The sequence below is a fragment of the Typopeltis vanoorti genome, chromosome 3 (genome assembly GCF_054136105.1).
Source record: "Typopeltis vanoorti isolate ZY-2024b chromosome 3, IOZ_Tvanoo_1.0, whole genome shotgun sequence".
NCBI classification, from domain to species: domain Eukaryota; kingdom Metazoa; phylum Arthropoda; class Arachnida; order Uropygi; family Thelyphonidae; genus Typopeltis; species Typopeltis vanoorti.
This window is the reverse complement of record NC_143551.1, coordinates 47,943,890-47,970,290: the sequence shown is the minus strand read 5'-3', so window position 1 is coordinate 47,970,290 and position 26,401 is coordinate 47,943,890. Positions and strand designations below refer to the sequence as shown.

Here is a 26,401-nt window from a genome sequence, read left to right as displayed (position 1 = left end):
TTGTTTGCTCACACTTGGATAAAGGATTAAATTAAATTTATTGTAATAAACATCGTACAGACGGTTACAGCACTCACTGAAAATAGAAACTGAAATACCTTTGTGGGCAGGTGCATTGTCCTGATGAAAGATGATTTTTTTCTAAAACCAAAATTGTTGTGAATCAAACTTAAATTCAGCTTTTTCGTATTAATTTGTTCACTACTGTAAATTCACTAAGAATGATGCAGATTAGTTTGGATGTGGGAAGGGGAAATAAGTACATGAAAGAGCTAACCAAAAAAATAAGTTTATTGGATGAAATCAGGCATAAGAAAATAATCTCTAGAACATGCTAGGTGGAAGGCATGACTATGACTAGTGTAATCAGCCCTGGAAAACTACAAAAAAAGAAAAACAGACCTTTGTATGAAGGACATAGAAGTGCCTGTTCATTGCACTATCAAAAGTTAAAAGTGAAATACTAGTTTTCCAACCTCAAAATCAGGATGGCACTTAAACTTAAATGACTGAATGTGTAATTATTGTAATAAACTTTTATTTAATCTATTATTATTTTTTTATTTTTTCATTCTTGATGTAAATAATTCTGTACAGGTAAAAGTACGTGGTTTCACATAATTATATGTGCTGAATGCAAAAATTACATCCTATTGTTCCATAACTTGCAGTTTGCTTAAGAAAATATCATGTTTCCGGAAATGTGTAAGTTTTGCTGCCTAATGATCTTCATTTATGATCACATTCATAAATGAAGTTAACGATTATGAAGAGTAGGATACCTGCACTACATAATTCACATCAAAGGCCAGTCAATCATATTGAAAAATTATCAGTTCTCTTTTTTTACATGGTGCGTGAAGAAAAATATAAAGGTAGTGGTTAGTAAGACAATGGCCAGAATGTTCTGAAATAATTTATGGCTTTTGGTCCTGGAAATGGCGTTATATATAAATCAGTGGCATCCTGTGCCCGTTTAGGTTGGGTATGCTGTTGTGTAGCTTATGCAACTCTGCTACAAATTTCAGTTTTGTTGAGTGATTGCATTTTTATTGATGTATGGAAGTTTTAAGAGTGCATAGCACATCAACGCCCATCTTAATTGCTCCAATGTAGTTAATCGTAAGATAACTTTGAATACTTTAATTTATCAACTTCTTAATCAAGTGTCATCCCCTAGAAGGAGGTTGGCAACCATAGAACTTTTTACTTTTGCTGCTCTGGAACATTTATGGTAATTCAAGTCAGCCCACTCCTTAATGTCTTCAAGCTACATTCTCCTGGGTCTACCTCTTTTTCTATCCAGTTTCCCTTCTAATATTAATTTCTGAATGCCTTCTTGTCTAGTTGATGTCCAAAATATTTAAGTTTTCATTCTTTAATTATTTTCATTAATGTTCTTTTCATTTTTGCTTTCTTTAAAACATCTTCATGTTTCATTTTCTCTGTCCATGATATTTTCAACATTCTTCTGATAGTCCACATTTCGAAAGCTTCTAATTTATCTAGACTCTATGTTTCACTGTTGTAGAGAAGGCTTGATCAGATATAGCATTTTATTAATCTTTTTCTAATGTCTCTGGATGTTACAACAGTTTTCATATCAATAAAGGTTTTTCGTGCTATCTCTATTCTTCTTTTTATTTCTTTAAGAGAATTTCCTCCATCTGTAAACATTTGTCCCAAATATATAAAAGCTGAGCCTGTTCATTTTTTTTTTTCTTTTCTTTTTTTTTTTTTTTTGTTAACAGTTATGTTTAATTTCTTATTTATTGGTTCTTTTGATATAATCATGCACTTTGTTTTCTTTAGGTTGATAATTAAGCCAACTAAGCTTCCTTGTAAATTTCCGTGAGTAAAATTTGAAGATAATCTTCAGATTCAGCTATAAGAACTGTGTCATCTGCATACCTGAAGTTCCTACCCCAACTTTTACACCTTCAATTCTGAAATATCTTTAACTTGCTCACTATATATATTATACAGTAAGGGTGATAAGACATATCCTTGTCTTACTCCTTTTTATCAACTAATATAATTTTAAATATGGAAAGTATAAAGGTCAAATGAACAATAGCTATGCTCCGTTTATGTGAAAAACACAAAAGGTTTACGTGGTAAGATTAGGTTATCATTGGCAAATACTAGTGACAGTGACATGTGGATAATTTGGATTTTGATATGATTTTTAAATATAGCCATATATGCACAGAAATCACTTAGGAAATTTATTTTTTCGAATTGAACAATTGATTGGTGCATATAGTATTGCCCCACCTCAATGAGTTTCTGACTCCCTGAAGGTCTCTTAATAATATATATATATATATATATATTTTTTTTTTTTATTATTATCATTATCATTGGCATCGTGTGCTCATTTTGATTGGGTGTGCTATCGTGTGGCTTATGCAACCCACTCTACAAAATTCACTTCAGTTTGACCATATGATTGCATTTTTATCGATGTAGAAAGCTGTGAGTGCATAGCTCATCAGTGCTCAACTTAATTGGTCCAATGTAATTAATTGTAGGATAACATTGAATACTTTAATTTGCTAATTAATTGTTAACCAAATTTGCATAGAGCATGGGACAATGTTTTTTTTTTTTTTTTTTTAAGACATATTAGAAAACCATAATGGAGAATGGTATATTTGAATTACCCAAAGGTGTAAATATAATATTAAATTTGGAAGAGGAGGACAATTCTTGCCCCCCCCCCCCCTTTGACTACAATCATGCAATCCGTAAATGCTCTGGCATAAAATGGGACATTAAGTAGATTAACACTGTTTCACATTGTAAATATGAGCAAAAAAAAGTTAGAAATTATGTATTGAAAATTACTTGTCTATAACGGTATCCTAAACATGTCATTTCACGCTTTGTGCATGCAAAACAGGTGAAACTCAGAAGAAAAAAAAACCGCAGCTCATGATAAATGACTATGTCCAGTTGGATTGGTTGACATAATAACCAAATCATGGTTTCTGGTTTCTATTGTCTCAGCATACACCTTGCCTAGCCTTCTGGGTGGTTTAAAACCACTAAGAATTTGACCTGCTGCACCAACTGTATGTGTGTTCAAAGGGCTCAGAGCTGTCCATTTGTGACCCCACGAATGAGATGCAAGGTTTACGAGTCGGTGTCCTCTTCATGAAGCATTAGTATATTTGCTTAATTTTAAGAATTGCACAAAGCCAGGAAACAATGAGTGGAGTCTTTAACAGGAATGAATGCAAAAATGTAATATTGCTATTCCATGGGTGTGCATCATTCACACACTGAATACATGCCCCTGATTATATATATCAGGGCATATGTATACTTCATAATTTTAAAATGATTTGAGATTCTGTTGCACTTTGACAACATTCATGTATATTCCAGCAATTGAATCTAGAGGTGTTTTGTTTTATGTACTGTATAACAGTTTATTTAGTATCATTCTGCCTAATTTGCAATTGTTTGCTGATGATGCAGAGATGGGCAGGGTAATCAGGGATGCTACTAATATTCAGCACTTACAAAATGATTTGAATAGAGTGGAAATTTGGGCAAATGAAAATGGCTGTCAGTTTAATGTTAGTGAGTGTAAAGTTATGCACTTTGGCATGATGCAATTTCCAGCAGCGTATTATATTAGTGGGGTTATGCTACAAGAAACAGGAAGCAAGGGATCTTGGTGTATTGGTGGATAGGAATTTGAAGTTTAAGTCACTTAGCAAAAGTTGCAAGTATAAATCAGAGGAAAGTTGTGATGTTGAAGCAAACCTTGATATGTAAGGATAAGAAAGTAATTTTGCCTCTTTATAATACTTTGATAAGACCACACTTAGATTATTGTGTGCAGATTTGGTCTCCTGAATTCCTAGGAGATAAAGAAGCTATGGAAAGGGTGCATAGAAGAATTACAAAGATTATATCCAGATTATGTGGACAGATTGCAAGTATGTGAATTGCAGACTCTGGTTAACAGGAGAAAGAGGGGTGATATGATAGAGGTGTATAAACTTTTGAATGGGTATTATACGGTTGCATCTGATAATTTTTTTTGTTATATGGAAGGTGGGGAGAGAACACTTAGTGGGGGGGGGTCTGTGGAAGTTAGGTATATTCACAATGAAGAAAGGGGGTAAGAGCTAGGTTTTTTGTCATAGAACAGTGAATGGAATAGTTTTCTTTTAGGGGTGGTGAGTGCATTTAGTGTGAATGAATTTAAGGGAAGGTATGATAGTTGATTTGGATGATTTATAGCCTCCCTCAATGAATCATTGGCTCCCTGAAGGTCTTAGATTATTATTATAATCTAAGACCAAATTTTCATTGCAATTGCAAATAAAAATATTTCATTAATTAACTGTGCTCTTGCTGAATTTGAATTTATCACTATCATTTTGCCATTTAAAAATAGTCTAGTTTTAAGCCAGATTTGACAACCTATTGAATATTTGTAGTGTCCGAATTAATGAAAATCAAGCCATCTGGAGCAGAATTATTGGTATGGAGGGACAGCAAAAATTAGTAGGTGTGCACATTTTATAAAATGTACCTAAAAAATTTAAGTATTCAAGAATATTGATGCCCTGATTATTATATATTTATCTAGCCTATGCCCTACCTAAGCTTTACTTCAAGTTACATTACTGTGTGTCTTGTGCTATACATTCAAAGGTAGTAAGAAATAGATCTAAAGAGGCACGTAAAGATCGAACACCACCTCCAAGGTTCCAGCGACCTCTTGGGGTAAGATGTTTATTTCTGATAATTTAAATCTTGTTATTTATTCAATTATTTTTATTTACTGAAAGGTCTTGATTTGTGTGTGCAAATGTTTTTTTTATCAATAAAATCAGATAAAGCTAATTCTAAACCAGTATCATAAATAAATAGGTTAATGGAAATAAAGATGTGGTATTGCATGTTTCTCAGTTATGTACATGATGGTTCTTAGAATTCAAAAAGATTCATACTTAACTAGCTGGGATTACTTATCTGATCTGATGATTACTGATCTTATCTAAGAATATCCTTTCCTTTAATGTTACATGGTGATCAGTGTTTATTTCTATAAAATTATAGTGAGTACAACTGTGTTGATAATAATTACTTTAATTTCCCAACATTTTGACCTTCATATTACGGTCATCACCTGGAGTGCACACAAACAACACACCGAGAAAGAGAGACAAACAAGCTATATTACATTTTCAAAACATAATGATTTGGTCAACTGTTATTTGTACTGACCTGATCTCTAGTAGTGGGGGGGGGGGAAACACCAATGCTATATTTTATTTATAATATCGTCAGAGACTAAATTCATATTGATACTTTTCATACAGCAATTTCTATCATATCCTTGTTTTTTCCTGTAAGTGAATTTCTGCAATCTGGACCCTTAATTTATCATTATAAAGGGCATATATCACTCTCCACCTATTCTCAGTAATCCAGATATGGCTGTATCCGAGGGACATTGCAGTAGTATCCAAGATAGCTCATAGGATTATTTAGTTATTGAAAGCAGAAATAGGGAAGTTAGGTTGTTCTTCAATGACCAAGTAATCCTGTAAACTGCATTGGCTGTTTTTGCGATGTTCTCCAAGCTTCAACTCCCTATTACTGAAACATCCCCAAGCCCCTAGCTTCTTGAATTTCCTGGAGTCCAATTCCATCAGTGTAATACATTGCTTGTAATCTTTTCACCCAAAATGCATAATTTTACTTTTCCACATCAAACTGATACCCATTATCTTTGGCCCAATTCTGCTGAATTCTGCATAATCAGCAAATGACTGAATATTTACCTTCAGATCATTTTCTATATCATTTACAAATATTAACAGTGAGCCAAGCACAGAACCCTGCAGCACACCACTAGTCACCTACTCTTCTGGATTCTGTTCCTCCATATGCTGCTCTTTGGTATCTGTCCATTAGCCACCCTTGTATCAATCATATAGTCATTTCCTTTACCCAACTCAGCTGTCACTGTTATAAAAGTGAATTATAATAGACAAATTGTATTCTTGTTTTAATCTTATACCCAAGCATAAGAAAAGTTTGCAAGTGCAGTATCTTCATGCCTTATACTACTGCATGAAGATACTGTATATAGAGGCTGTTGGCTTCAAATCAATTGCCTTAATGTCCATAATGCAAGGCACACCTCCTTTCAGACATGTATATTGCTATGCATTATGGGAAAGTTACTACCTAGACTGATTTTGACATTTATTAAGGGCAGCTGAGTGGGAGCTAGGAATATACTGAGGGTAATTCCATGCCGATGTCCTATTTTCCATATAAAAGTTGGAAAATGGCATATCACCATATTTTTAAAATACTCTGAGGGGATTCATTACCCTCAGTATCTAACTGGTCCGGGTAGTGATCCTTGCCATAATGCATAGTAATATATACCTCCAAAAGGAAGTGTGCTTTGCATTATGGGATACTAATTTAATTGGCATGAAATAAACAGCCCCTATATATAAGTAGCCTAGTTGAAGATACTTCACGTACAAAACTTTGTTTGCTTACATTTGGATATAGGATTAAAATAAGATAATTTCTTGTGTATTGTAATTTACTTGATTACCAAGTGGGAAAAACTTTCAACAACTATAAGAAGTGAGTAAGTTACTAATGCATGGTCTATCTTTGCAAAGCTATGCTAGCACCTATAGAATGTCAAACTCATATCCGCCCATTCCTGAATACTTTGACTAGAGTACCACTTCCAAAGTATTGGTTGGTTCCACAGTCTTGGAATCTCCTTTATGTAGCAGAACAATTTTGCCCTTCTTGCATTCCTCTTGGGATTTTACTAGACCTGAGACTTAAGTTAAGCAGCTTAGAGGAAATGCCCTTCGAACGTTCTTGTAATGTGCAAATTGATATCACAGGGCTCTATTTGCATTGCAATTTTGCAATATCCTAAGTACCTTTCTTTTCATCAACCTCTTTTCTCCACAGCAGTATCTTCACTTGGATGATAGATATTTGCAAATGACTCAATAATACTACATGTTGTCTGTTTTTGTCATCTCACCACCATCAGCACCCATTATTAGTTATTCTTCCTTTTACTTGTTGCATAGTAAAAGAACTCTCCAGGATTGGGTTGCTTGGCTAATAATCTTCTCATAATCTAATTTTTGCTTTTAATACTATGCTGGTCACCTTTCTTGACTAAACCTTGTTACTGCTCATGAGCTTGCTGACCTTTCTCCTTATATACTCTGTACAAATTTTTTTACAGCTCCTGCTAAATAATATTACTTATCTGATTCCTACATGATGTATCTTACTGATTTTAAATGCATAATTTAAAATCAGTAACATCTTTCCTTTGCAGATTCTTATGTCATATCACTACTGATGACTCTTAAGCTTATCATAATCCGTAATCACTTACCTATGGCTACACATATTCCTTGTTAACTAAATGCACCACACATTTGGCAATTTTCAAATCAAGATCACTCTGCAATTGGAGACTGTGCCTATCTGTTATGGAAAACTCTTTTGATCCTGTAATCCAGCACTTTCTAATGAGTTTCTTCATCACATGCTGCTGTTTCACGTAATTATCTCTTAGGAGGAAGAAAATGGAATTTATTCTACTATGTGGTGATCTTTTTTCCCTTTGTCTGCTCCTATAGTTGTCTTCATAATTACTTGTCCTGTACTTATTGTGATAGGTTAACTGATTTACCTTTGAAAGAGTTTACATATTACAGTGCTGTTAGTTATCCCCCTCCCTTCAAAACAAAAACATTCGGAAGCAACATTGATATTCTCAAATGTAACATGTAAAAAAATAATGATTCAAAAAAAAAAAGTGCTTAAGGGTCAAAGCTGTATAACTGAGAGGAGACCTCCACATAGCCTTTAAAGGAATGCCGAGAACTGACCAGGACTTCTGACCTAATTGTCCAATCTTCACCTTCTCGTGGTGCACCCTGGACAAACAAGGATGGCTGGCAATTTGGGATTTAGCTGACCAAATTGTATTCTTATTGGCTTAAACCAATATTCAAAATGCTAGTACAACATGAAAAAATTTCATGCCGGCTGGGGCATCGCCCGGTTACACAAGGCTCCCCATTATTTTCACCAGGGAACCAGGATGAACAGCAAAAAGTCAGCTACTGAAACAAATCTGAAAGCATATCCCAACTCAACATCACCAGAGTTAAAGATCGGTACTAATAACATAAGAAGCCTGAATGGTAAAGAAATTAAGTTAGCTGAGGAATTAGATAAGTACCAGATCAACATAATAGGGGTGACTGAAACAAAAAAGACAAAAACTGGTGAGATCTTTCTGAGTAATAAATACAAAATGTTATATTCAGGAAATGACAATCAAGGAAAAGAAAAAGTAGCCATAGTATTCAACACAAAATATGAGGCTAATCTTCCTTGAATGGCAGGCAATCTCAAGTAGAGTGATGTGGGCTAATATCAGAATGGGGAATTGGAACAATGATACTTATTTGTTCGTATGGTTCCCACAGAAGGTTCTACTAAGCTAGATGTTCAGGAATTTTTTGATGCTTTAGAAAAAGCAACTGACACAATGAAAAAGGAAAAGTTCCTTGTTGGGGTTCTAAATAGCAGAATAGGAAATGATTGTGAGACATACAAAAATATTTTGGGAAAATTTGGAGAAAAGGGCAAAGCTAATAATAATGGCAAATATTTGTTGGATTTCTGCTCAGGACATGGACTGGTTATTACTAACACCATTTTCCAACATAAAAATGTGCACAAATTCACATGGAGAAAAGAGCCAAGAAATAAGAAAAGTCTCATTGACTAAGTTATTGTTCATAGTGATGTTTTCTCCTTTGTGAAGGACAGAGTGTACAGAGGATTTGAAATTAGAAGTGATTACTATTTAATCTTGAGCAGGATAAAATTGAATTTCATATTAAAAAGAATAACATGTAAGAAACTTTTAAAGTGAATAAAAGTTGAGCAGTTCTAAGATGTGAACTGTAGACTAAAATACACAAAGATTATTGAAGAAAAAATGAAAGAATTTGAGAACAGGAACAAAACCTTGGAGATTCAGTTGGCAAGCTTTGAACAAAACCCTGATTGATTCAGCCAGAGAGGCACGTGGTGAGGTAATCTGCAAGGATAGAAAAATCAGAACTCCATGGTGGACACAGGAAGTTAAAGAGGCAGTGAAGAAAAAGAAGAAAGAATAAATATCGAAAGTTCCTTGCCAATAAGTCAGCTTTTTCTCTTAGAGAATACAGAGACAAATATAAGAAAGTGAAACACTGTGTAAAACTAGCTAAACAAAAGTCATGGTAGGACTTTGTCAAGAACAATGAAAATAGGTAGACTTCTTGAAAATGTCAACTGTGATGTGAACGGGGAACCTGTGGAACAAGTAAAACATTTCGGATTTTTAGGCACGTTTTTTAGTGAAGATGGTAAATTAAATATGGAAATAGACAATAGAATCAAAGCTGGTATGGTAGGAAGTCAATTGAATAAATTCATATGGAATAAGAGAGAAATTCGTCGGAACACTAAAACTGTATACAAAACAGTGATCAAACCAGTTTTAACTTCTCGATCTGAGAGCTGGGTCAGAAGTGAAACACTTGACCAAAGACTAGAGACTGCAGATATGAGAGAGTCCTGAGAAAGATTAGAGGCGTGAACAGATGGCATCAATGGCAATATCATATTAAAAACGAGGATATTAGGAAAGAACTTGACATTGTCAGCATCCAGGAATGTGTTACCAGAGCTAATCTCAGGTGGTATGGTCACTTAAACAGAATGGGTGAGGAAAGATTAGCAAAACAAGTGTTCGCTGCCAGGTTGGTAGGAAAACGACTCAGAGGAAGACCAAGATATAGGTGAATTGATACGGTACAAAGTGCCTTAGACGATAGAAATATAAGATCTGATAATATTGGAGTCTTGATAAGTATCAGACTGATTTGGAGAAAAATTATAGATAGGAAGTTAGTAATGATGTAAATTTTTCATGTAGTACTATCATATCCTGTACGCCTCTTGAGGGTACATGTCAGGAATTTGATGATGATGAATTTAAAAAAAAAAAAAAAAAAAAAAATTGAAAGAAAAACTGGTTCTTGTTTGATTTGAGCTCAGTAGGAAATGAATCCTAAACTGGAGGAATATTTAGTTAAAAAGGCAGGGCTACTAATAATGGGAAATGCTTAGTACATTTATCTAAATCCAAGGATTTAGATGTAGAATGACTTGTTCTGGCCTTAGAAGTCATCGTTGAATCTCTAAAGAGGATGTCCTGGTTTTTCTTTTCCTACTGGTTTGTAATTTAAGGCTTATTTTGGTAATCTTTCTGTTTTCATTCTTTCAATGTGTTCCATTCATTTATGTTTATATTTTATAATTTTTTTCTATTACTGATTCCTGGTTTAAATTCTTTCCTAATTTCTACATTTCTTTTGTGAATGAATAGAGTATACTTTGCAGTTTTTCTCAAACTTCATTTCAGCTGTAAGTAATCTTAATCTTTGAACTAGGTTAGGTTTAAATATGATTAATTTAAAATATTTAAAAATAACAGGTGTTATTTTAAAATATTTTTATCTTTTTCGTTTTCATATGTAATCATACATCCTAAGTATTTAAATGAATTCACCTGTTCTGAAATCTTGTTTTCTATTACTATTTTAGTTTTTACTTAATCTTGTCCTTTAAAGGCCATCGTATTTGATTTTTCTGTTGATGTTATCATTCCATAATTTTTGACTTTCCTATCTTATCAGTGGTCCTACAGGCACTTAAGTGCCCATGACCTTTCGAAGTATTCTTGGACTTCGCAAGTTTTAATCTTTTAATATTTATTCATTTAGATAAATATTAAAAAGAGTTGCTGAAAGGAGACATTCCTGTCGGACTCCTTGGTGTTTTATATAATTCTGAATCTAACTTATCTTCTCCAGGTGATTTTCCATTTCTTGTTTCTTTCAGGCTGATTTCTAATTCTTCTTTAGTTATTTCCTTTTCATTTTCATTAAATGTTTGCCAGTTATCTGGTTTAAATTATTTATCTGTCCACAATATTCTGTTTCCGCTTCAAATCTTTTACTGCTTATGCTTCTTTTATCATTTTGATTGTATTGTCCCATATCTTCAGTTTTTTCTTTTTATTAAATTTTTTTCCATCTTGCTGCCCAAGTATATTTATGTATGCCTTTTATGTTTATAGAAAGAATTCATTATTTTAAAGTTATTATAAACTGAAAAGTCGATCAATTTTTTACCATTCTTGTTTAAAGTATGTTTATATATTCCTATATTATTACTTTTCTGGTTTCCAATTATTGCATTTAAGTCTCCTGCTAATATTACATAATCATTTTTATTTATTTTATTTTGTAACTGATTATAAAATTCAATATTATCATCTTCTCTTCCTTCTGCGGCATATAAACTAATTATTGTTAAATAACCTATCTATTTTTATTCTAGCTTTTATTATTCATTCATTCCATAATTTATAATATTTTAACTGTTTTGAAAGGGAATTATGAATCCAAATCATAAAACCTGCTTGTGCTTTTTGGTCTCTGTCAACTCTACTATATATTGCATGAAAATTTTCAGTTGTCATGGTTTATTTTAATTTTTTGTTTCGGTGATTACTGCTATTTGAAAATTTCTTTCATTTAATATTTGGTGTAATTCTATTTCTTTATATGCTATTCCTCTTATGGAGTCGTGACAGGAAAAATGAACATAAGTGGAAAAAGTGAAACTTTGTGTAAACTCACTAAAATTGACCTAGAGATGAAAATTATAAAGAAAAAAAATCTTTTTAAAAAGTCTATATCAGGTACATAATGTGTTTCACTGCATATTTGGAAGTTTTTTGAAGTTGATTTCTATGTTACAGTAGGCATTATACATGTCTTGACCATACGTTTTTACTCTGCTGGCTAAAACCTAAGGACAAACCTTATTTCTGAAGATTACAATAGGAGATTCAGACAGATCAGCTTGTGGCAATTTGTAAAACTGATGATTTTGAGTAGAAAGCATGTACACATTCAAATTTTCGAACCACACTCAAAGCGGTCACATGGTTACACTCAACAGGATAACAGGCAAAAGGCTGTACTAAGCAAATTATGTATGAAGGAAGATATCTTCATGAAGAAATAAAGTTGCAAATTTGGATGTCTTATGTCTCTAAGTTATCATCTAGCTGATTTCACATGGGGAAGAATTATTGGAAAGCTTGAAGGCTGCAGAATTATTGGTTTTGCCAGAGAGTGTGGAATCTCAGATAGCATTGTATCCAAGCTATGGGCAGCATTTCAAATCAATTTGAGATGTGTGCTAAAAAATCGCCTTTGCTTTACATGGAGCATGAAAACAGATTTTTGGTTATAACAGCAAAAATATAATCAATGCGCCACAATGAATCAGCTTGCAAGTTGGCTCCGTTCAAGCACAGGTATGTAGATATCTCAACAAACTGTGGCAAGATGCCTTTATCTACAGCTCATCATAGAGCACGTTTTTAGTGGTGTTGTATCCATAAAAATTAGACAAACTGCTAATGAGCTAGTGTATTCTTTACAGGTGAGTCATTTTAGTCTTTCCTCTGATTATAGACAACACTTAATCTACTCGTGTGTAGAGGCTTAAGTGCTGTGAGTACATCATGTTGGAGGTTTAATGAATTTTTTACAACACTCAAAGAGGATTAAAATAGAATTTAATACTTCCTATATTTCGTCCTAGTCACTAGGACATCTACGGAGATTACAAATACAACTAAGTAACATGCACACAAATATCATACAATACTAAGCCTAACCACGTGGGTGACACTAAAGTCCTATCTAGGTGGAGCGCCCTCTAAGGGCGGTAGTAGGTGGCCTGGAATGTAAGGTGGGACCTCTGGTGATGAGTGTTTCCCAAATCTTCGAAAGCTTAATGCAACCATATTTATTAAGATTTGGTTGGTTTCTGAGAGCTGCTGCTTCTAAGAAAGTCTCTCTTTCTTGAATTTGCTGTGGTGGAGCATGGTGGTTTTCTTCCATGATACCCTGTGGGTGGTGTCCAAAACATGGTCGGCCAAGCCTGAATGACCATAGTGTTTACAGATGTAAGACTTGTGTTCCTCTAGGCGGATGGATGCTAATCTGCTTGTCTGTCCAAAGTGCTACAGCTTACAGGAAGTTTTGGTACAAGAAACAAAGAACACATAGGCTATGTAAGGAATAACAGACAGGATATATCAGGCCTTTCTTCACACTTTGCCTATAGAAGATACTTGGTAAACTCTAGGCAGAGAGAGGAGGGAGCTGATCTTTTGTAGAATGGATAAGGGTAGCAAGTTTCGGTGGGGCTTATATGCTGTGTGTAGGTTGTACTTTTTTTAGAGTCTTGGCTATTTTTTCAGATGTGCCACGGATGTATGGTATGGTGATGGCATATTTAAAATCTTGTTGACGAGAAGGACGGGGAATGGGGGAGTAACTGATTATTTTTTATACTATGATCACTGTAGCCATTGGAGAGGGAAGTGCTGTATATGTGGTTAAGCTCAGCAGTGAGGGTGGTTCCATTGGAACAAAGATTGTGGGCTCTCTTGGTAAGAGTTTTAATAATGCCATATTGTTGAGAGGGAGTGGTGTTGGAAGAGTTTTTGAATGTATCTGCCTGTGTGTGTGGGTTTTCTGTATACAGTGAAGGCAAGTGTATCATTAGGCAGGCATGTTTACCCTTCCTAGACACCTTAGGAAGGGTAAACAATTGTTCTTTTCCTTTTCCATAGTAAACTGGATTCTTGAGGAAGAAGTCTAACGTGTCTGGGCCATGAGGCCAAATAGAGAACACATCTACATATCTTAGCTAGATAGAAGATTTGAGTGGGGCTGAGTCTATGGCTCGTTTTTCGAAATCTTCCATATAGAAATTGGCAGGGGGGGTGAGAGGGGGGAAACCTGTGCATAAACCTCCAACATGTTGAGAAACTTAATCTAGTATAAAAGTGGTACTGCTTGCCATCATGAGAATGTTCTTGAAAGGGATAAATACAGTGGTGCTGGGGTCGTCATGGTGTGGGGAGGCATTTTGCTAATTAATGGACATGCTGAGCTACAAGTGGACAAAGAGACTATGCCTGGTGAACGATATTGCAACAAAGTTCTTTAATGTTATATGTTCAATTGTTCCATGGTGCTGTTGGTGAAGAATTCATTTTTATGGATGACAGTGCCATACCACATTGTACACAAGCAGGAGATACTTCTGGAGACAGGATATTAATCGAATTGAGTGGCCGACACGCTGCCCAGATCTCAACCCCTTAGAACATGTTTGGAATGCATTAGGGTGATGGATCTAATTTGTGTATGCATATATAGTACAGTATGGTGCAAAAAAAAAAAAGTATTGAATAACTACAATGATATATGTTATGGAATAAATGAATTTATTCACAAAGAAATGTCTATACATGATATGTACATCCACAATTATCATTGGAATCTTGTTTGGATAAACATTAATGAACGTGCTCTAAATTGGCACCTTGTCTTTCAAGACAGGTCTTGTAGTGCATGCAGAGGTTCCCCATTATCTTGATTGGGACGTCTAGCGGACATATCATGTCATTTTATCCCTTAGTTCATCAAGGTTTGGAAGCAGATAATGGTGGTCTTGTAAACAGACCAAAATACAGGTTTCTTTCAGGTCTCAAGAAAGCAAGAAACCTGTATTTTGGTCTGTTTACATCACCACAACTCCGTATGAACAAAAATTTAAACATGTTAGCAGGTGAGGGGACTAAGTCAGATTTACATAAAATTAGTTATGTAAAAGTTTGTGGAGCATAATCCTTACATAAGTTGGGGGGGTGCATAAGTGCATTCACCTACTGCTCATTTTTAACACTCAGCATATAGTATGCTTTATAATAAGCTGGAATGTGACTGTAGCAGTACTTATTAGTTACTCCTATTACTTACTAATTTATATGTAGAGAATTCTCTGAAAAAATCTTCATAATTCCTGAACCTGTTGAGCATTTTAGTATTAAAAATTTGATATACTGCTTTTTGTCTAAAAGTAAAATTTTCTTTCCATGGGTAAAAGATGTTGCAATTATTATTTTTGAAATTCCTGATAAAAGTAAACAAATACATAACTATTTGATCCTGGTGGACTAAATATAACATTATTTCTTGTATGCTGTGAATCATTGGGGGAAAAAAATTTTTTTTTTCTCTTTTGAGCCTAGTTGTGAAGATACTTCATGCACAAACTTTGCTTGCTTATGTTCTTGTTTAATTCTTTATCCAAGTGTGAGCAAAACATTTGCACATGAAATATTGTCTGTCGCTGCTGTTATAAAGAAAATTCACTACTGTAACGAACTATTCCTTTTGGTATGATGAGAATTGCTGTAATTTTATTATGTTGACATTTTAGATAGTAATTTTATTCTGCCCAGTAAAATGTTTTAATAGAAAATTCTCTTTTCAGGATCTTGGCGCTCGTCCCAACATGCCTCGTGTTATGACCAAATAGAAATACTTAATATATGTAAGAATTAGTAGATTGACTCTTAATTTATGAATTGAAATTCATGTTTTGTGATATCTGTTAAGTGTTAACATCTTAGTTCCATTAATTGCATAATGGATCCATTATGCAAAATACCTCAATAGATGCCATTGGTTGAGAGAAATAAAATATGAATAAAATACTTGGATTGTAATGTAGATGTTTTTTCTGCAATAAAAAAATAACTTAATACATTCACACCAGGTTTTCATACTGTATGCATAGTTAAACTGGCAGTTTTAAGAAACTCAGTTCTGATTAATAAGTCTTTATTCAATTAATTACTGGCTTTCTGCTAGTATATATTCATATAAACAACACAATTAATATATAAAACATATATAATCATACAATCTTTTAAGATATAATTAACCACCCAACTGGCCAGGATGTGTGTGTGTGTTACCATGGATGCAAAGTGCATATTGAAATTGTAATACCATTGAAATATGTGATGGATACGAAGTGTAGAGGAGTGATGTATTTTATCCATATTGACACACGTTAAACTTAATCATAGTTTAATTAATCTTAACCAAAAAAAAAAAAAAAAACGGATATTTTATATATCTTTTAATTTTTAGAAAAGTTTGCATTGAAAGAATTAAGACCAGATCTTCTAAGACTGGGTTGTTTGTTTTCGTGAAATGCTAAATTTATGAAGGAATTCCCTACTCCCTTATGGGATCTGCTAACTTACATTCGTTTGAAAGGTTCTTATTTGAATATATTTTGAGTCGTCGGCAAGATTTCATCTACATAATTTTTACTTAAGAGTATTGTTGATACTGAACTACGTGGAGTTTTCCTGATGCTCAGTGTCTTTTTTTTTTTATATAATTTACTACTCACCTTTTGCACTAATAGTTGATGAACAGCTTGAAATCATTAAAAATCTAAGTACTATATATGAGAGAGAGACTACAGTGAAACGTGGTCAAAAACAAACTGAAAACACTCAATTTTGAAAGCTCAGTGAGCTTTGTTTCTGTACATTCATAGGTTTTTTTGACAGTTAAAGGCCACATTTTTTTTCTCTTAATAGCTTGTTTTATGTTTGTGTGTTGTTAAATTTTTTGTGTGTTGGGTGGAGGTATCAGTTCGCCTGTCACCACTACAAAAATATTGTACTTTTATGAGAATTTTGCCCACGCTACATTTAGTAACGTGGCTAGCTTAAAGATTAAGCACAGTCAAAAAATGAGCTATGCAGGCCAAACTTTGATTTATATTTCAAGACATTTGAAGCTGCCAGTAAGCTTTGTTGTGATCTTGCACCACACAGTAAAAATCATTTGCCACCTGGGCGGATGGATATCCCACAATATTTTACATAAGATAAAAATTTGCACATTATTGTTTAATTACAGTTTTAAGATTTTTATCCAGTTTATTAAACAAACTTTAGATGTATTTTAAAGAAATATTAATATATTTATTATATTTATAAATATTGTTTCAATTTTTAAGAAGAGTATTTGAATCTGATACTAATTTAGGATTCAGCATAAAAATTTATTCTAACATAACTAACTCACTATAAAGAAATGGGGCTGAGTGGATTATGGGCACATGCTAATAATAAAGCATGGCTGATCTCTGAGTTATTTCAAGTAATTAAGAGAGTTTTAAAACAAAATTGTTTGATCAAAAATGCAATACCGCAAATGCAGTAGTTTGCACCTCCGTTGGATGTGAGAACTACTGCATTTGAATTCTTTGACTTTCTCCCCCCCCCCCCTCCATTCCCTAGGAAAAAATGGAAAGGAGACAAGTTTGATAATACTAAGGCCAAAAAAAATTTCAGACATCAAACAAAGTGGATAATGTATGTTGGTAGATCTGTTTTTTTTTTTATTTTACTGCAGTGTGCATACCATGATTTATACTCGATTTACACTCAAGTAAAACGGACAATAAAATTCTAGAAAAAACAATTGTTTTAAAATCAGTTACAGAGATTTAAAATTTGCTTCGTCATTCCAAGAAGTCCAAGGACTCGTTATAAGCTTTTTGTCTGTAAATTGCATGTGTCCTTTAGTCAATTTGCCTGTATGTGGATGAAAAATCATCTGAGTTTCAGGCAGAGAAAACTTTTCCACTTCCATATGACATAGGCTAACTCGTCTTCAATTGAAAAGGCCATCTCCTTAATGATTCTTCTCGTCATGATGACAGTCTTTTTCAACAGAAGATCACAATGTCCCCTCCTCTTTTCAACCGCAGCATAAACATGTTTTGGAAGGCAGCTACAACGATGTCATATTTTATAGTCAGTAAGAGTCTGGATTCAGCATTGTCAAGTTTTCCATCTTTGAGTGCAACTTTCTGTACCAACTGGAACAAAAAGAAAAAAAAAACATTTATTACACAACCGCATCTTTAGACGAGATTTTCCCTTTCGGAAGGACACCAGCACAAACAATGAGTGTCACTGTTTCATCTCCCCCCCCCCTCCTAACGGGCAAACATGCTGCACTGGTGGCCCCCACCCCATCGTCTGGATCCAATTGTGCTGATCGATACTCAACTTAACCTAACTTAGTAACTAAATAGGTTGTGGCTGCCAGCTCAGCAGAGCGGCTCAACACGGACCTGAAATATTGTGACAAACATCTTCCGGGTGGGCATGTCGGATTTCAACTATGCATGACACTGCATTGGAACAGTTACCGTATCCTCCAACTCCTAACAATCAAAGTTCGACTATGGCAGTGTGCTGCTCAGAAGCCAACATACTCATCGTTCATCAAACTTGGGACTTTTCGACGAATGAGAATGACCATCTTCAGATTAAAAATAAATAAATAAAATTAAATAAAAATCGCCAAATGACACTAAAAACATCGTGAATAGCAATAGCAATATTGCCTAATTAATGCTTAAAATTGTTATTAAAGGGTAAAGTAAAAGTAATGTAAACAAATTATATGTTGTAGTTTAGAATAATTTATAAAAGCAGCTTTCTCCTGTACATTTTGACAAAACACTTGTCACCATTTTCTCATTCTTCCACTCTCATGCAAATTACGACAGAACTCCGTCTTCCATCTTGCCATAAAAAAAAAATTATCGCTGTGGAGAATGCTTTGTAATTTCAACAAAAGAAATCATACAATAATCTCAATCAGTGAAAGCTTTTATGTTAACAATGAAAGGCACCTGCTGTTAAAGCAACAATTATTGCACGTTCCATTCCATTGTTTCTGCTGCTCAGAAAAGAAAAAAAAAAAATCTACGACTTCTTATCGCCATTGCTAGAATATTTGTATATTCAATTTCGAAGAGCCTGACATTTACAGTCTTCTGTCGAAAAGTTTACACAACTTTTATACGCAAATGACACAAAAAATATAACCTTAATTCCGTAAATCCGCTGACGCTAAAAAGAAGTAGGCGAGGTCATTTAGTCCTGACTAACTTTTATAGATTAAAGGGACGCCAAGCTCCACTCTTAACAAATCACCGATAGCAGGCTGAAGACTGTCAGTGCTGACATCTCGTGTCCCTAATCCTAACAACTATAAATTATTTTACTCTTGTGTTTATAGAAATAGTGTAAGTTCAACGATTAATTTTTTCTAGAGTTTATGGGATGAAAAACCAGAATTTCCGGAGGAGAGGGAATCCAAATGATTTTGCATTTTCTTAAACAGATGATGTAATTTCTCGCTACAATAACAACACTTACCTTTTTAATTCTAGTTCTCAAAGTTCTTCAAGAACAAATGTACACTGGTCCAAAATAAAATCAGCTTTCTACTGTGCATTTTGACAAAACACTTATGTCACCATTTTCTCATTCTTCCACTCATGCAAGTTACGACACAACTCCGTCTTCCATGCAGTCTTAATGTATGGAAGCGAAATCTGGACAATAAAACAAAAAGACAAAGATTAACAACAGCAGCAGAAATGAAGTTTGAGAAAAACTGCAAAGTATATTTGATCACAAAAGAAAAGAAGAAATTATGAAAGAATTAAACCAAGAACCAGTAATAGAAAAAATTAAAATATATAAACATAAATGGAAGGAACACGTTCAAATAATGAAAACAGGAATATTACCAAAACAAGCCTTAAAGTACAAGCTATTAGGAAAAAGAAAACCAGGACGTCCTCTTCAACGATGACTTCTAAGGCCAGAACAGGCCATATCAAGGATTTAGGATGGCCGGAACAGGCCATCCTAAATCCTTGATATGCATGATGAACGAAAAAAATTTCACCACAGCTAATGTGGATATAAATTTATTGCCAGCATACTAATAAATTATATTATGCAAACTGTGTTATAAATTTGCACAAATTTAATTTCAATACGTTTTTGGCAAAAGTTACAAATTTCTGAAGGACATAGTTAAGGAAATAATGTTCAGTGCTTAAAGAAAACCATGCAGAGACATTCAGTATAGAATATGTCCACCCTGATCTGCGATGCAGCTATCAACAACGTCGTGCCATGCTTAGCACGAAGTGATTCAAGAGTTCTAGAGGCAAACTGGCATATTCCCCCTTCAGAGCAAGGATAAGGCCTTGTTTGATTTCTGGAGGAGAATTTCGAACAGCAAAGCGTCTTTCTATTGCATACGATATGTGTTCCATGGGGTTGAGATCTGGGGAACACGTTTCGCATGCAATAGGGAGACGCTTTGCTGTTTGAAATTTCATGGGGTTGAGATCTGTGGAGCATGTTGGCCACTCAATTCGATTAATATCCTTGGTCTCCAGAAGTATTTCCACTGCTGGTGTACGATGTGGTGTGGCATTCTCATCCATGGAAATGAATTTTTCTGCTACAGCACCACGGAGCAATTGAACATAAAGTTGAACTTCGTTGCAATATCGTTCACCAGTCATTGTCCCTTTTTTCCAGAACTTGTACTGGTTCGTCTATTAAGCATAATACCTTCCTACACCATGACCTTACCATTGCCATATCTATCCTTTTAAAGAACATTCTCATGATGGTAAGCAGTACCACTTTCATGCCAGATCAGGTGTCTAGAATCGGAAGAAAGCTAAAACGGCTCTCGTCTGTAAAGAGTACATTAGCTCATTGATGTTTTGTCCAATTTTTATGGTTACAACACCACTGAAAACGTGCACTACGATGAGTTGCAGACTACAGACCTACGGACATGTAGGTCTTATTGCCGGCGTCGTGGCACAGTTTGTTGCGATTTCCCTGTACCCGAATGGAGCCGACTTGCAAGCTGACCCGCCGTGTTGCGTCGATTACGTTTTGCAGTTATAACTAAAAATCTGTCTTCATGCTCTGTGAAGAACCTCTTAGCAAACATGGAACTTCATGCTCTGGAACACGTTCCATTGTTTAAAACGCTGCTCGAAGCCTGCATAAAACGATTTGTGAGATTCCAATCTCTCTGAAAATATCAGTAATTCTGCAGCCTTCTTCACGCTTTCCAATAATTCTTCCTCTCATGAAATCATTTAGAGAATGTCTATGGGATATTACAAGACATCCAAGTTTGCAACTTTATTCCTTAACAAAAAAGAGGTCACATAATTTGCTTAGCGCAGCCTTTTATCCTGTTAAACTCTACAGCGTGACCGATTCGAAAATGTAAATGTGTACCCACTTTTTGCTTGAAATTGTTAAGTTCTTACTTTGTCTTTAAATGAAGTTTATGAGAAAAACTGCAAAGTATACCCTAATTGATCACAAAAGAAACGAAGAAATTATGAAAGAATTAAACCAAGAACCAGTAATAGAAAAAATTAAAAATATAAGCATAATGGATGGAACACGTTCAAATAATGAAAACAGAAAGATTACCAAAACAAGCTTTAAAGTACAAGCCATTAGGAAAAAGAAAACCAGGACGTCCTCTTAAACGATGACTTCTAAGGCCGGAGCAGGCCATGCTAGACCTAAATCCTTGATACGTATGATGATGATGATGACTTTGTCTTTAAGAAAGCCTCCGCAGCTTAGTCGGTATAGACGAAGTCCTTTGGTCGGAAAGATGGTGGATCGATTCCTGTCCATGATGTGAGAAACCTTTATTTTGTCTCTTTAAACTAAAGGTGAGTTAGCTGGTCTCATACGGAGGTAGGGTTTTTTTCATCCCGAAACTCAAGTTTTTCGTCCCCCAATCCTGACACAGCTTCCCTGTGAAATACACATGGATTTACACCCATGAATACTTATGATAAAATGTGGAAGAGATAGGATAATCTCCACATGTCATTACTTCCGTATTTAACCCAGTGGGTAACTAGCTAGACTGTGTCGTCCCGGACGAGCCCTGAATTTGCCGCCCCTCTCAATGCACACCAAAAATACTACAAGAAGTGAAAATGACGTATAGGGAAATAAATTAAAATACTATGTTTATTTTTGAAGTAAAACTTTAATTTCAACATTCTAAAATGTTATTTTTCTTGCTTTTCTGTTAGCAAAATCGTCGATGACATTGGCGAAGTCTATTTCATAGTAATATAAGTAATTCTTAATCAAATTTTATTTAGATAAAATTTGATTAAGAATTACTAGCAACACACAGCAATTGTGAGGAAAATGCGCAGTAGTATTACAATATTTGGAAACGAGTTCTCGCGACTATATTTTAGAATTAACTGCAAAAGTTCAAAAAGGTTCAAAGTGCCACCCAGGGAGGACCTCCCCCTAGCTACTCCACTGATTTAACCATGAGTCACATCATGGCAGTCAACCACCTGGATAGGAGACGTGAGTGGGATAGGACTTTGTCTTTTAACAACGAACACAATTTTCAATAGATTAACTAGGGGTGTTTTAAGCTGGCTAGGGCCCCTGGTGGTAACATTTACGGGATCCCTAAAAAAGTGTTCCTGTATGTATATGTTACAAAGAGAACCAGGGCTTCACTATAACAAAAAAATTAAACACATAATATGTGATTTAATAGTTTTATTTCAAAATATTATAATCAGTTTTTCTTTATAACATCAGGCATAAAATATATTAACATATATAAAAATTAAAATTACATCAAAATAATAAAATATTTTAAGAAAAAAGAAAGAAATATATTTAAGTTGGAGTAAAAAGTTAAATTTTTTCTTCGATTTTTTCTCTAGCAAGATGATAACTGGTCTATGGATTGAACCTTATGAGAACAGTTTGAAGATCTGTGGGTCACAGAAATTGGTTGATATGCAGAAAAGTGGTGATATGATTGAGACATTCAAATTACTGAAGAGTTTTTACAAGATTAATTCAGAGAAAAATTTTTGGAACAGGTCTGGTGATGGGAGAACTAAGGGCCATCCATAGAAACTGAGCAAGAGTGTAATTAGCAAGGGTGTTAGAACTAGGTGTTTTACTTGGAGAGCGGTGAATGAGTAAAATAAGCTGCCAGAGTTTGTTGTGGGTGTCATGACTGTAAATGAGTTCAAAGCAGAGTATGATAGATATTGTGCAAATGCCGAATATCTGTTCTTGATATGATGTTTAGGGCCTCCCTCGATGAGTCTAAGGACTCCTTGGAGTTGCCCATAATAATAATAATAATAATAATAATAATAATAATAATAATAATAATTATTATTATTATTATTATTATTCAATTATTTTCGAAGTATCGATGTTATTTGATACTTTCTTTTCCATTGGAGATTGGGGCCCATGGCAGTCGCCAGGTACAGTTCCCGTACGATCACCCTCTGGGAGTAACCAGAGGGTGATCATGCAAAAATCATCAACTGGGGTGAACTTGCTAGCCAATTTGGCCAAGGGGGTTAGTATACCCACTCTGCAATCAATAGGCTGTGCATTCGAATTCTGCTGTAGGCATGGATATTTGTCAATATCTTTAGATTTTTATTTATTCGTTTGGGGTTCCTCCATTATCCCTTAGCACTGGTTGAGCCCCTCCTAGTGAGGGATGAAGTATATATTTTATGACTGTAAATCCCTGTGTTCATGGGCCGGTTTGCCTATTCTGAGGGATGAAAAATCCGAACTTCCCGGTGGAAATCTCCCTATCTCCGTATGAGACCAACTAACTCACCTTTAATCGAAAGAGACCAGATAAAGTTTCTTCAAGTCATGGACGAGAATCGAACCCAGCTCTTTGCGACCAAAGGGTTTGTCTATACTGACCGAGCTACTGAGGTTCTATTGTCTTTCGGTTAGGCAGGAGATGAATTTAATCTCCCATTGTGAGACCATCGCTCATCCCTCTTGTTGGAGGCGTGAAGTGGATTAGAAAAGTTCCAAGTTTGTTCTCTAGAGCAGAGTTTCCAGAAAAAATAAATTAAAAATACAAAAAAATCCTTAGCCCATCCATGGTACAAAATGTGCTATAGGTTTGTAAATGACCTTTTGTGGGTGGGAATAACAATATAGAAAAACTTCTGAAGCATCTGGCATTTGAAAGGCAAAAACCAAAAGGAAGCTGAAATGAGCTTGATCAGAATTAACAGAAGAAATGAAACGTTCTCACATCTTTAGGTCGCTCGTCTGGTTGAGCCGTGTTGACGAACAATAACACCCCTCGTTTGGTTCAAAGGAAGAACATTGGAAAACGAGCAGCGGATATTTATTTGATCCACTATGCTGGCACGTAGAGAAAAGAGAAACAATCAACTAAAAGCCAACACTAATTAAAGCAGTCAAACAGAATTAGAGTCAATTACATTGCTAGAATAAGGTTAAGGAGAGGATAGTGCTGTGCTTACACGCTTGCAGTATTTTAGCACAAGTGTTATCAAGAGGTTCTAAAATATACAACAAAGCATCCTCTCTTAAATGTGCTTATTTTGTTCTCCTTAATTGTCCTACTACATCCTGTCTCCTCTACCTCGTTGTACAATGAGAGAAATGGACGATTGAGTAATTGGGAAACGAGATTTCCACCACAAAATCTTGTTCGTGCTGGAGACGAAGAGGGGGGGAGGGTTGGTAACAAGAAAAGTGTGGCTTCCTCTCGATAAAAACATCGCATTGCAATCAAGAATTCTGCCGTTTTCTCAAAATTATTGGAAAATCGAGAACCTTACATTGGTGATGCAAAGAGCTGGCAAGCAAATCACGTTTTCCTAAGAATACACAGGAGAGTTAACCAAACACAGCTTTCCTTTGGAACTAATAAGCGTGATCAGGAAAACAAGAGTGAATGAATTCAGTGGTGCTTAAACAAATAGTACTGGATTCTAGACGAATGCAAAACAATAATTTGAAGCAATGAATCTCTCACTCTCTTCTTCAGTTTATTTTCATCGAATAGGAAAACCTGAATTTCGCAAAAGCTCCGGCGCATGTTGTCATTGTTCAAACTACTTCAAATGTGATTGCATGACAGTGCTTTACGTGCTTCCGAATATGGTAAGTGTTTTTCCATAAACAGAGAGAGAGAGAGAGAGAGAAATTTAAACATTTCCTGAACTTATGAAATTCAACCATACCTGTTACACCAAGAAGAATCACATGCAGTGTTCTACAACAATACTCACCACTGGTTTGAGGATAAAAACGCACCTGAAAAGATGGTGGATTTTTGTTTGGAATGGGAGACTGTGTTTTATTTCTGTTGGAATGAAGATTCCCACTTTCTTGAAAGAAAAGCTTTATCGTTTTCATATGTGAACGGTAACAAGTAAAACCAAATAAATTTCTAGCTTAACATAAGGAATACAAAAAAGGAAAATGATCTCAAAGGTGAAGTTAACTTCCTTACCAGCCTCACGTCAATGTTACCATGGATGTGAAACGTATATCAAAATATTAATACCAACGACTTTCCTTTGAAATACCAGGTGATTATAAAATCACGTCACGTGTTCAGAGCCCTCCAGCGAGTATTGGACGAAACACACCAATATTCGGTAGATGTACACAGTGGAACATGGGGATTCGATTTAATGAAAACAATAGTACCAAAAGTCGCCAACAGGAGAATTTTGGCGCTGCCAAATTAATTTTAGTAGGTGTGACTAATGAATGACTAAATGGCAAATGAGAGACACCACACATCAATTTCATGACGTTTATTGTTAATTACAAATGAGGTTCAATATAACCACCATTCTGATGTTCCGAGAACTGCATGCGGTGCATGACATTTTCTACAGTGGCTCGCAACATATCAGAATTGATTTGTCTCACGTGTAACGTTATTCAATCTTTCAAAGTTGGAATATAGGGTACATGTCCTTGATACACAATGCTTTTAAGAAATCCTCACAGCCAACAACAAAGTCACAAGGAATGAGATCAGGCAATCTCGGTGGCCATGGCATGGGAAATGCACGACTAATAATTCTTCTGTCAGAGAAATGTTGTCGCAAAACACGCTGTACCTGAACTCCGATGTGGGGTGGTGCACCATCATGCATGAAGATGGTCGAATCGAGACATCCTCTTTGCTGCAGTTGTGGAACCACAAAGTTCTGTAGCATATTAGCATTGACAGAACAGGTCACTGGTCCATTTTGGCGATTTTCCTCATTAAAGTATGGATCGATGATAAAAGATGCCGTAAATCCGCACCACACTGTGACTTTGGGCGAGTGGATAGGCATCTGCCGACACACGTACGGATTAGTTGCAGCCCAAATGTGACAATTGCGTGAGTTAATATCGCCGTTCAAATTAAAGTGCGTTTCGTCACTCCATACAATCTGCTACGGCCATTCATCATCCACTTCCATGTGCGCTAAGAATCTCAAAGATAAGTCGATTCGTGTGGTCGCATCACCAGGGCACAATTCTTGAACATGACTGATTTTATAGGGGTAAAACTTCAACATCTGATGTGGGATTTTCCACACCGTTGTGTAT

At 35.1% G+C, this 26,401-nt stretch overlaps 1 protein-coding gene across 2 annotated transcripts in view; it reads left to right on the top strand.

The window, feature by feature from the left end:
- Positions 1 to 15,766, top strand: part of LOC150108108 (small ribosomal subunit protein eS26-like) — a 29,813-nt gene extending 14,047 nt beyond the window's left edge. For both annotated transcript variants that reach the window (XM_090415592.1, XM_090415591.1), the window contains exons 3-4: positions 4,613 to 4,749; positions 15,532 to 15,766. In XM_090415592.1, the coding sequence (XP_090271718.1) occupies positions 4,613 to 4,749; positions 15,532 to 15,576 (182 nt within the window). In that variant the 3' untranslated portion in view covers positions 15,577 to 15,766. The remainder of the gene's footprint in view (positions 1 to 4,612; positions 4,750 to 15,531) is intronic.
- The last annotated feature ends 10,635 nt before the right edge of the window (positions 15,767 to 26,401 follow it).